The sequence below is a fragment of the Arachis stenosperma genome, chromosome 3, assembly GCF_014773155.1.
Source record: "Arachis stenosperma cultivar V10309 chromosome 3, arast.V10309.gnm1.PFL2, whole genome shotgun sequence".
Lineage (NCBI taxonomy): Eukaryota > Viridiplantae > Streptophyta > Magnoliopsida > Fabales > Fabaceae > Arachis > Arachis stenosperma.
In genome coordinates, this window is record NC_080379.1 from 161433017 (window position 1) to 161446511 (window position 13495).

Below are 13495 nucleotides of genomic sequence, written 5' to 3' on the forward strand. Positions count from 1 at the left end.
ATCTGATTCAGAGGCTGAAAAGGACTGCAGATGCTGTTGGATTCTGACCTCCCTGTACTCAAAGTGGATTTTCTGGAGCTACAGAACCCCAATTGGCACGCTCTCAATTGCGTTGGAAAGTAGACATCCTGGGCTTTCCATCAATGTATAATAGTTCATACTTTGCTCGAGATTTGATGGCCCAAACTGGCGTTCCAAATCAGCTCAAGACTGCCCGGCGTTAAACGCTGGAACTGGCACAAGAATGGGAGTTAAACGCCCAAACTGGCACAAAAGCTGGCGTTTAACTCCAAGAAAAGTCTCTACACATGAAAGCTTCAATGCTCAGCCCAAGCACACACCAAGTGGGCCCGGAAGTGGATTTTTATGTCATTTACTCATTTCTGTAAACCCTAGGCTACTAGTTCTCTACATATAGGACCTTTTACTATTGTATTCTTATCTGGGTAGCTATCTTTGAGTAGTCTTATGCTATCTCAGATCATGGGGCTGGCCTCACGGCCATGCCTAGACCTTGTTCTTATGTATTTTCAACGGTGGAGTTTCTACACACCATAGATTAAGGTGTGGAGCTCTGCTGTACCTCGAGTATTAATGCAATTACTATTGTTCTTCTATTCAATTCAGCTTATTCTTGTTCTAAGATATTCATTCGTACCCAAGAACATGATGAATGTGATGATTATGTGACGCTCATCATCATTCTCACCTATGAACGCGTGCCTGACAACCACTTCCGTTCTACAAGCAAACAAGGCTTGAATGTTTATCTCTTGGATCCATTAATCGGAATCTTCGTGGTATAAGCTAGAATTGATGGCGGCATTCAAGAGAATCTAGAAGGTCTAAACCTTGTCTGTGGTATTCTGAGTAGGATTCAATGATTGAATGACTGTGACGAACTTCAAACTCCTGAAGGCTGGGCGTTAGTGACAGACGCAAAAGAATCACTGGATTCTATTCCAACCTGATTGAGAACCGACAGATGATTAGCCGTGCTGTGACAGAGCGCGTTGAACATTTTCACTGAGAGGACAGGACTGTAGCCACTGACAACGGTGATGCCCAACATACAGCTTGCCATGGAAAGGAGTAAGAAGGATTGGAAGAAGACAGTAGGAAAGCAGAGAAACAAAAGGGACAAAGCATCTCCATACGCTTATCTGAAATTCTCACCGATGAATTACATAAGTATCTCTATCCTTATTTTATATTCTATGTTATCCTCTATAACCATTTGAGTCTGCCTGACTGAGATTTACAAGGTGACCATAGCTTGCTTCATACCAACAATCTTCGTGGGATCGACCCTTACTCGCGTAAGGTTTATTACTTGGATGACCCAGTGCACTTGCTGGTTAGTTGTGCGAAGTTGTGAAATTATATTTAGACCATGGTATTGAGCACCAAGTTTTTGGAGCCATTACCGGGGATTGTTTGAGTTGTGAAAAGTAGAGATCACAATTTCGTGCACCACTGCATAATGTCCTGTTTGTATGTAACAGTGCTGTTTAGGGACTAGTTTGATATCAGTTACATAAGTTTAGGGACTAGTTTGATGTCACTTATAAAAGTGTAGGGACTATTTTGGTACTCGAAAACAAGTGTCTGGAAACTTTTTTTTACCTCAAATAGGGCCTTATAAATGCAGTTAAGGAGGTTTTTTCAAATATCCATCACAAATTCTGTGTTTGGCATTTGTGGAAGAACTTCAATAAGCAATGGAAGGATCTCTAGCTTAGAGGGCTACTGTGGGATTGTGCAAGGTATACTAGCCAAGATGGATTTCTTGAAATCATAAAAAAGATTGAGAGAGTTAAGAAGGAAGCCTGGGAGCATTTGAACAAGTGGCCTAGAGACTCTTGGAGCTGGGCATTCTTCAATAATGCACTTAAAATAGACAACATCTGCAATAATGTGTGTGAAGTCTTCAACTCCAGGATCAAAGATACTAGAGCTAAGCCTATTATCACGCTCTTGGAAGAAGTCAGGATGTATGCAATGAGGTCGATAACTAGAAACAAGGTCAAGCTTAATTCAAAGACAAGAATTCTACCTCCTATACAGTGCAACAGGTTAGAAAAGATACGGAAGGAATAAAAAAGTTGGGTCCCGATGTGGTCTGGATGTCTGGTGACGCAGACTATGAGAAGTTTGAAGTTCATGGCTGGCCAACTAAAATGGTTGTGGACTTGGGAAAGAGGCTCTGCACATGTGGTTTCTGGCAATTGAGTGGTAATATTTTTTAAATTCTTTGTTTTAATCTTATTATCATTATCAGCCTTTATTGTTGGCTTACTGTAGTTGTCTTTGTTGTTGTGTGAATGCTGTTTAGGGATGCCATATATGCATGCGTGTGCTGCACTGGCAAGGGCTGGTAAGAGACCGAAGGAGTTTTGTCATGAGTGGTTGACCATGGAAGCATATAATAACACATATGCCTTCTATATCAATCCAATTCCAGGTCAAGCACTATGGGAAAAGTCACCATATAACATACTACAAGCACCAAAATTTAGAAACAAGCCAGGACCACTTAAGAAAAAAAGAAGAAATGATGCAGATGAGGAGCCAAGTGGGAGTAAAAAGCAGAAGACCAAGATGAAAAGAATTTATAAAAAAGGTTGATGTCGTTATTGTGGCGAAGCAGGACACACCAAAAGAAACTGTCCAAAGAGAGCTGCTGATGAAGAGGTTGCCGCTGCACAACCCACTGCTGCTAATGGTGGTGAAGGTCAGGCCAACTCTGCTGCCCCTGTCCCACAAGCCCCAACTGAAATCAATCTTGACCTAAGTGAACCACCCTTGTTAGCAACCGATGACTCTCAACAAGTTCACAAACTTAGATGACTTTGAATTTATTATATTCATATCCTTACCTAGTTTACTAACTATCTTACATGTTTTCGCTGATAGGTTTTACCCTCACCGGTTAGGCCACCAAAGCTCCGTCTAAAAAGAAAGTTCTCCAAGCATCATGAAAAAACAACTTCAAAGAGTAGCAATCCACCAGCAACCACCCCACCTGCTGCTACCCCACCAGGAAGCAGTCAACCAGCAAGGAATCCCCCACCTAACCCTATGAAAGTTGCAACACAGGGGACTGCTACTAGGCTTGCAAACTTCATGAAGTTTGTGCCCAACCCTGGATTCAAGGCACTCAGACACAAAAAATAAAGATTAGGATGATTATGTTTAGGGACACATGGTGTCTTTGTGTATCTATTTTACTAAAGTTTTTTACCATGTATGCTTTCTTAAACGGTGTCCTAGTGTTGGGGATTTTAGTATTTGAAACTTATGAGGTCAATATGTTAACAACTTTGATATACTTGGTGTTTTGGCTCTATAAGGCCTTTTTTGGATGAAACATTACCAATATGAATTATTACTTTCTTGAATTGAGTTTTGTCAGCTTTTTGGCTATATTTTGTCCTTTGTAACAGAATTAAGAGTAATTCAAACCCTGTCCATTTCCATTTTATTGAACAGAAGTGTAGGAACAGAAGTATGCATACAATAAAACACTTTAATTTTCATTTCTTTCAAACAAAAGGACAGGAACAAGTACATGAACAACATATGCATATAACATGTATGTCATTTATTTTTTGCTAGATACAGTTGACCATGTTGTCTATCCAACTTTAACACAAGAACACCAACTACAATCAACAACATGAACACAAACATCAAACCCCCCCCCCCATTTTTAGAACTCTAATTTCAGCCTCTAATCTACCAAATTTTCAAGCAATCTTCATTATCAACTGAATGTCTTGTTCTATCATCACATGCTATGACATCTTCTTCCAAAACTTTATCAACCCACAAAAACAATCCATACCATTTCTTACCCACAGTCTGCACAGCCAAGAAAATTGAATCAACAAATTTTATATCCATAAATATAGCAATCAACAACAATAATACTTACATTGTAGTTTGGGCAACCTAGGAACGGTCTCCTTCGATTAGAATCCGTCCCTAACCACCGCAGCACTGGTCTCGACCCACAGCCACACCATTCTGGCAAACGCGATTCTCTATTTCTATTCATTCTCCTCATGATACTTTCAAATGATCGTGGGTTGTTCGAGCTCCCATCTGCGTTACTTGCACTTGGCATAATCGTCGGGCTTCAAAGATGGAGAAGATAAGAATAGAAAACCGAAGAAAAGAGAAGAGAGTGAGCACTTTGGGCTTCAAAATTGGGGATTAGGGTTTTAAGTTGAATTAAGGGACCAAATTGATTCGGGACAGTTTACTCTGCCACATCAACTAGCCGTAGTAATGTCCACGTGTCACGAAGGATGCTAACTCTGCTTTCCGGTAGCGCCAAATGGACAGAATGTGCCGGAAGGACAAGTCTGAGTCCCGGAATGCAACTTCAGAGATGAATACGGGTAACTTTTAAATTCAGGGACTACTATGAGGTTCGAGTGCAACTTCAGGTGATGAATTTACTGTCAACGTTACCCTCAGAATTGTTGTTTCGACAGTAATATTTTAAGGTGATGAATTTACTACCGAATTCGACGATAAATCTGACAGAAAATTCATCGTTAATGGCTGACACTAAATCCAACAATCTCAACATTTTTCTTGTAATCACATACACTAACTAGATTAAGATCAACTACGCCATAATTTCATTCCGTTAATTAATTAATCAGAAATAATTCATGATGAAGATTCTTAATTAATACATACATGTATGGATTGATGGATGTATATTATAAAGTGAAGTTCATGAAACCAAGTTCCATAATGTACGCTGAAATACATAATGAATATATTATAGGAAAAGTCTAGGGGTTAGCAATTTTATTAAATTCTTGCCAGCATGTAATCAGCAAAGAAAAGTGAGCCATTGGATGAAATCTCACATCAATCTCACACCATTAAAATCATCATTGATGACTACTTGATGGCTACAAATCAAAAAATTGCTGGCCCCTAGCACTCCTCTATATTATATTCTCTACGTGCTGATGGGCAAACAATTTTTCAAACCGAATAAAAATGGTCATATATATCAAGCGTCAAGGATGAAATTAAAATTTCTAAAAGGGTTAAGTATTTTTTTTCGTCCCTAAGGTCTGAGGCTATAATCAAAATCATCCCTGACTTTTTTTTGTTATTAAAATCATCCTCAACGTTACAAAACATTATAAAATCATCTTTTTGTCCATAAACAATATTTTTTGGACCAATTTACCCTTAAACAAAAATGGAAAAACCCTCCATACCCTCACCACTAACCTCCATCATTATCACCGTTGCTACACGTCTCATCCTCCCTTTCTTTATTACCATCACCTCTGCCACCATAACCATCACCACTTCCACCATAACTACCATATCTATGATTTTAAAATCATTCTTACTGCTCAACATACACAAGTCTAGATCTCTTACAGTACAAATAATATATCTAAATTTGGCTAACGGATGATTTTAGTAAACTACTACAATAATTTTCATCTCCAGAATCTTTAACAACACATTAGAAAAGAAATTTATAAAACTACTGATCAAGAAACAATATAAAAATTAAAAATAGAAGTAATAAAAGAAAGTTATTATGGTTTTGCTGCCTCTTATGTTGAGAAGTGATTTTCCTGTGCCTCAGGACCAGCAGAGCGCTTTAAAAGCAAAAGGGCCAAACTTCCAATTCCAAAATAGATGAAACATCCATAACAATGCGTCACATATGAACCAAAATCTATTCCTACAATGCATTGCCACCCACTTCCATGACTCTTGTCAAATTCCTACAACATACAACATCATATAAAAATCATAAATGTCAAAAACATTATTATTAAGCTAATAACAAGGTAATAATTGTAATTAATTTCACCAAATGATTCAAATTCAAATCAAACTTTTCTGGGCACAAATGAGTCCTCCACATGCATCGCTGTAGGTTGATTCCAACACCAATTTCTCAAGAACAGTGCACCCATAAAAAAGCATCACTATATACTCATGGCACCCAAACAAAAACCTATTCCCAACATGCAGCACCTTCAGCGAAGGGAGCCCCGAGCTCCGTCGACTAAGTGTCGCACGTTCTCCGGACCTCATCGCCGGCGACGATGACAACCACCACAACGAACGGAATTTCGAACACCTCGTTACCCCGCGCAATCCAAGCGCCCGACTCCGACCTATTGCCATCTCCCTGATAAAGCAACTACTGACGTCTACTCGTAGTAGAAGGCCGCCCTCTTCTTCGCCGTCGCCTCCCGCTTCCTTTCCTTTTCTTTTTTTCTCCCTCTTTTGTTTTTTTTTTTCATTTCAATTTGTCAGTTTTAGGTGCAGTGGGAAGGGTGGGGGAATGGGTGGGTGGGATTGGGGTAATTAGTAATAATAGGAAAAGGATATTTGTGTCATTTCAAAAATTATTATGTTCAAAAGGATGATTTTATAACGTTTTGTAACGTTGATGATGATTTTAATAACAAAAAAAGATTGGAGACGATTTTGATTTTGGCCTCAGACCTTATAGACGAAAAAAGTACTTAACCATTTCTAAAATGCATTTATATACATGGTTGTGCAAGGGCCATGGACAGGGACGGACCTACATAGGACAGGAGGGGGCACTTGCCCCACTCCCATTTTATTTTTTATTTTTAAAATACATATATAATATGTTTTTATTTTAAATCTTAAATGACTCTACTATAAATAAATTAAGCTCAATTATTTAAAGTTTCAAACCCACTTTATTTTTTTATTAGAGTAAAGTATCGTTTTTGTCCTTAACGTTTGGGGTAAGTTCCATTTGTGTCCCAAACGTTTAAATCGTCCTATTTGTATCCCTAATGTTTATAAAAGTGATTCAATGTTATCCTACTATCAATTATACTAACAAATCAGATTATATTTTTCAATTATTCTCACTTGGATGTATTCATTCTCAATTAGGTCTCACTTGGATGTGTTCGATTTTAATATTATACCCACTATTTGTGTTTAGATTCAATTATGTCCCTAAAAAAGTAAATTATGTAAATGTTGTAGGAATTAGTTTCAACTTTTGATGAGCTATTTTTCGAAATGGATCATCGATTCTATCCCAGACATTTGTATTCTAACTTCAAGAAGAGATTTTTAAAACTCAAACTAAAGCGTTCATGATGTGTAATTGACGGCAGGATAACATTGAATCACTTTTACAAACGTTAGGGATACAAATATGACGATTTAAACGTTAGGGACACAAATAGAATTCCAAAAACGATACTTTACTCTTTTGATTATTTTGACTATTAGTTAACCTAATCAAATTTAATCTTCTCCCATTCTCAAATCTCAATCGTCACCACTTCTTTATTCTCTTAAACCATTTTCTCAGTTTCATATTTTCAACTTTTTTTTCTATTCTTTATTTAGTGGTTATTTTCTCTTCATCAAAAGATAAATTTTAAATCCTCTATTTTTTTATATACCTCTTTATGACTCTATGTATTTTTCAATTTTATTATTTTTTTATATTTTCAATTACAAATTTTAATTCAAGCAATTATAGATTAGGTACTAATCTACTTTTTTATTCTCTTCATGAATTTATATATTTTATTTAATTATTCTCAATTTAGTGATCTTTATTATTTATTTATTTATTTTTTATTCTATTTTATTATATGTAATTATATTGTATATAAATTTCTAAAGTCAATTGATCAATTTATTAATTTAGAATATATATTTTTTGTTTTTAAAAATAGTAATAAAAAAATATTTTAAAATAATAATGATTGTTTGGTTACATATATACAGAGAGACATTATTTAATCAAGTTGATAATGAAATAATTATTTAACATATTCAAAATATGAAAATAAAAAGAGAAGCCTTCAAGATTTAAAAAAAAAAAGTTAACAACTAATATAATTTATTTTTTTTTTGTATTCAAATAATTAATGTGCATTTTTATTCTATTAAATTTAAATTAATATATCTTTTGATAATAATGTGTTTTATTTTTGTCCTCTCAACATAAATTTTTTGGGTCGTTACCGGTATGGATGACTCGGTCCTTAACATTTTGCTTTAATTGGTGATTAGCTAGCAGCCTCAACACAAAAGTTAAGCAAGAAATAACAAAGCAATTTTCTTGGCATTCAACAATAGAATAAAATATTTTTTAAGTTTTAACTGAAAATCCGATATGTTGAATGCACAAATAATGGATCATGCATCATCATTTTTTCAATACATGGTTTTGGAGCAATACACGACTTTTTTAAGGTCAACATTCAACATGACAACATTTCAAATTAGCTATAATCTTATTTTGCATATAAAATAAGGTGGAGACGTGGAGTGGTGGTGTAAATAATAGTAAACTAAATTCACATTTTTAGTTAAAATATGAAAAAAAATTATAATATGATATAAAAAATATACATTAAAAATATGTAAAAGATATATAATTAATTTAGCAACTAATTCTTTATATGCAGATAGTATTTTTGGTAATCTTATTGGTATTGTGATATCGAATTTATAAATGAAAAGAAATATAAAAGAAGAGTAATAATATTGGTGTGAGTAGTTGGGGCGTTATTATGGAATGCGTTAGGTGTTGGACCTAAAATTGTGCGAACCAATGCTAATGGCCGATGCCCAATGGGGCCTCCATAGTTACCCGCCAAAATCATCCAGCAAAACGACAAATCACTACACAACACAGTAAATGTGGGGCCCACCATAATTCTCACTTTCTTCACCGTAAATATGGTTATCGAGTCTGTTACGATTTTTTCAAAATCCTGAGCATGGTTTGTTTCAAATAAATACAATGAGTACTTTTTTTTAGTATTTAATTTTACTGTTATATTTAAATTGAAAAAAGCTGACTTTATGAAAGTTATATGAAATAATTAAAAATATATCACTGTGATATCTTGAAATCAAAATTCAGTAGCAAATTAGAAAGGAGTTTGCGTAAGCATTTGAATAAGCATGATAATAATAATAATAATTTTGTAGATTTTGCAGTATCAGATTGTGTTCTCTTGCGTCCACTCCCACCCCACTTAGCTTTATTCTCTCTATTCCCCTTCTTATTCTCATCATCATCTTCATCTTCATCTTCATCTCTCTCTCCTTGTCACTAGTCACTACTGCAGGGTTCTTATCTGATGCTCTGGAACTTACCAACTCCATACTTAACTTAATTAATTAATTTATTTTCATCTTCTATTTTTTCGTGGCTTCGCTTATTACAAGGCATTTAAGGTATTATTTCTTTTATTCCAATGCTTGTTGATTCTTCTTTATCGATTTTGTGATTCAAGCGTCTTATCTTGTGTTACAGCTGTTAGCTACTAGCATTGTGTTTTCGTCGGAGACATCCAAGGTAACCTTCTATTTTGCTCTTCATGCGTGTTTTTTTTTTTTTTTTGTGTCTTCGTTCATCAATTGCTTGTGGATCATCATAGAACTGGGTCAAACTTTGCTAGATTAACTTGATCCTCATGAACCTTTTGGTTTTGGAAGATTCTAGAACAGTTTTTTTTTAATTATTATTATTGTTTATGAAAAAAGTTGATGGTCTACTTTTGAATGGTTCAGGAGTTCTCTATATTTTATAGAGTAAACATCACCACTTTAGAGGAAATTGTGTACATTCTTTTATTTTTGTTTGAACAAATAGATTCACTGCTATTGTTATATGTGGGGCATGAATTATCATCAGAACTTACTCCCTAAACCTAGAGTCCCTTGTGCCAAAACTGATAAAATTATACTTCATTAGAATCACCAGTTCCCTTAACCCTCTTTACTTTCAAGCATTTATATCTTAAATTGTTCTGCTAATTTTTTTCTTAAACTTGTTGATGATGGTGTGTTTCATCATGTTGGCTTTGCATATTTTGCGACTTTGATGTTAATTGATCTTCTTTCTTACATGTAGATATTTCTTACTAGTTCAGGATACACAAGTGCTTTCCCAAGGATAATGTTGGGGCGCAAAAATGTCTTGGATGAGGCTCAATTTCAGTATCAAACTAATGAAGCAAATCAACTGCAGTTGTTTGGGAATAGTGAGTTTTCGTCTTCCTTTTGTCACGGAATAATGGAATTTCACATTGAATGCTTTATCATTTTAGATATGGTTGTGACATAGGGATCTCTTTCTTGTTTGTTGGAGTTTGTTTGCCAGTTGCCACTGCTTGTTCACTGGTAATGGTGATGTTACTTGTTATAACTTTTTATTTGCCTGGAACTGGATTCTTTTACTTGTGCTGTGTAACAACCGCAATTGAGAGTAAAATAGAAGAATGAAAGAGTAATCAGTAATAGAAGACAAAACTGCGCTCCTTTTGCCTGATATTTGTGGACATGACGGGGCCATCTTTTTTTCTGGAAAAGGGATGGAGTGACAGATTCTGGGTTATGACGTTTTTCTGTGTTGAATGTTTTTGCTTATGTGCATTTCATATGGATCTTGATGCTCTGGGAGATGGACCATATATCATATAGTACACACCAATTTCTGCACCTTTCATGCATTCTTATAGAACTGGTTCAGACGATAGCAAGAAACCAAAGAAAATATGTACAATTGCTGAAGGAATTCATAGAGTCAGGATATCAGAGATCCCTCGCTATCCTTAGTTCCCAAGTTCCTATATACTCAACATATGCCCTCTGCTCCGTAATAACTTCTTATGTACATTTATCTTACCAATAAACTAACCTAGTCCCTATGTACAAAGTCCCATTTGTCAGGGCTCCATCCTTTTCACATCCTTTCCCTTTTCATAACATTTGAATTGGCCTCACTTGAATGATTTTACATCTTACTGGCAAAGATAAAAATTACCATTTTTTGTACATCATGTTACTTGCTGTGTAGTTCCTTGAATTCATTTTTCATAGTCTCAAACCAATGAATATGTGACATATCTTGCAGTACAAGCTGGATGCAATATTGACCCTGTTAGTTACGTTGGAAATGAGTATCTCAGCTCCATGTTTCGATCTAATAAACGAAGCAGAGCAGCAGAAGATATATCAAAGCAGCAAAAGCTTCAGATTTCCTTAAATTACAATGTCTGTCAGGACAAAGCTGATCGATTGGCAAATAGTCCAAATCCAAATCAAGTGTCAACAGGATTGAGGCTTTCTTATGACGATGATGAGCGCAATTCTTCTGTTACTTCTGCTAGTGGTAGCATGACTGCCGCATCTTCAATCATATTATCCCTTGGTGACAATTTCAGAACCGAGCTTGATAGGCAGCAAGAAGAGCTGGACCAGTATATTCAGCTACAGGTAGAGTGTCACTATAGCTCTTCATTATGTTATTTTGCCCTATAAAAATGCTGAAGAGCCTGAAATATTTAAATTGCAAGAATGATGAGGCATGTGGTTCGTTCTCGGAAGATTGAGTCAGTCCTACATCTATATTTCAACCAACAACCACCATGAAGTTTTTCTGGTCAAGTAGCATTTCTCTTTGTAATATTGTTTGTGAGAGGTCTAGCTTCTATTATTGGTGCTACTTCTGTATGTCCATGCTTTCATCTTATGGTGGATACTTTTCCATTTTGCTTTATCATTTTTCTTCTGCTTTTCAGATAAACCATTATGCAGACTTCCTGGTAGAAATTTCTCCTTTTTATTGGTAGGCCTTTCATTGAGTAATTTATGAGTAGTTATTCTCCTTGTGAATTATTGCTTGTTGAACACCTCTCAAATGTTTAAATCATGGAGTAAGTCGTGGAAATTTTTTGAATGATTGCTTATGGGTTTTTATCAGTTTTATGTTTTCCTATTGCACTAAGATACAAAGACATATGTTTCACTTTGATTGTGAATCATGGATTTGAGTCTAGTGCACTTTATAATGTTTTCTATGCAGAAGGACCAATTGTCAAAAGCAGTGAGAGATATGAAACAAAAACACATGACCACCGTCTTTAATGCCATTGAGAAAGGTGTTAGCAAGAAGCTAAGGGAAAAAGATGCAGAGATAGAGAACATTAACCAGAAAAACAGGGAACTAGCAGAGAGAATAAAACAAGTATCCATCGAAGCACAGAGCTGGCACTACAAAGCAAAGTATAATGAACAAGTTGTCAATGTATTAAGGAACAATCTCCAGCAAGCAATTACGCAAGGAGAGGAACAAGGAAAGGAAGGGTTTGGAGACAGTAGCGAAGTTGACGATGCCACCTCATATATCGATTTGAATAGCTTGATCAGCAATCCAGGTGCACGAATGAAATCTACTTTGAAGAAGCACCAAGGCATAGAGAATCTGATGTGCAGAGCGTGCAGGGCGAAGGAGGTTTCCATGTTGTTGATGCCTTGCAGACACTTATGCTTGTGTGACAACTGTGATAGATATATCAATGTTTGTCCTGTATGCCAATTGATGAAAACTCAAAGTGTCCAGGTGTATCTGTCTTAACTTGCAAAGGGTAAGTATTTAAAAGGGAAAAAAATTGGAATATGCATGGCTGTTCTTGTGTGACTTGTTTACCTAAGATGAATTATAAGTGAAGTTATTGCAAAATTTACATCCATAGAATATCAATATTCTCTTTTGAGATTTCCTTGTGTTAACAGCTTTCCTCCTTTTCCTGTAAACTTTTCTATGGAGCATCTTTCCCCAGTGTGTTAATAATTGATGCATCATGAACACATGAAGATTGGGCTGTAAATATTCTTTAAGCCCTGTTGTTGGTTGTATAAGAAGGAACATTTGCTGCTCTATGTTAATAACTATCGAATTTTGCATCATATTTGGCAAAATGGTTTTGATGAACTAGCTCTTGCCTACACTTTCCTTATTGGAAGGATCCATTTCTCATGTTATTTTTGTTATCTATTTTTCTTTTTTATTTTTTGGTCTCATGTTTTATTTAATACCGGTAGGTCTTATCCCATGTACCAAACAAGACCTTAATGTTATCACAATTTTCTTTTATTACTATTCTGTTAACATATACTTTTTTTTTTGGTGACTACACTATTCTGTTTAACATACAGTAAAACTCTCTTTGTTAATGGATGTAAGTGGAAGGTCACTATGTCAAAGTCTGAGAGTGGTTTGTAGGCACTAGGCATGATTATGCATGGATTCAAGAAATTACTAGGGGTATTCCAGATGAAACTACACCGGCCACAATTCAAATAATAAGCATGTTGTATCAGTATATTACAAGTTTTCTTCTAAGATGCCTTGCTTGAAAAAAGAACACGCCATCAAAACAATTGTCAGTTTGTCACCAGTTGGTGACTGATAATTTGGTGAAGTTCTTGCGAACCGTTACCAATCTTCAATTCTTTATACATAGTATATAATTGGATTTGGATGATCCTTGCAAGATTGAATAGATCTAAGTGACTCAAATTCTGACTGTGGAAGGGAACTTGAATATAAGATTACAGATTACACTTTCGGAACTGAACATTTAATGGCCAGCTCTTCAAATTTTTTATTTTGATTTTTATTTAAATA

General features: G+C 35.5%; 1 protein-coding gene across 2 annotated transcripts; it reads left to right on the forward strand.

The window, feature by feature from the left end:
* Window positions 1-8976: 8976 nt before the first annotated feature.
* Window positions 8977-13407, forward strand: LOC130968491 (probable BOI-related E3 ubiquitin-protein ligase 2). 2 transcript variants are annotated; one of them, XM_057893788.1, is made up of 5 exons: window positions 8977-9258; window positions 9338-9379; window positions 9957-10067; window positions 10940-11301; window positions 11891-13407. In XM_057893788.1, the coding sequence occupies exons 3-5, from the start codon at window positions 9983-9985 to the stop codon at window positions 12440-12442; spliced, it is 999 nt and encodes a 332-aa protein (XP_057749771.1). In that variant the 5' UTR covers window positions 8977-9258; window positions 9338-9379; window positions 9957-9982; the 3' UTR covers window positions 12443-13407. The 2 variants fall into 2 exon arrangements, with proteins under 2 accessions (XP_057749771.1, XP_057749770.1); XM_057893787.1 differs by having other exon boundaries at window positions 8979-9258; window positions 9938-10067; window positions 11891-13404.
* Window positions 13408-13495: the final 88 nt, after the last annotated feature.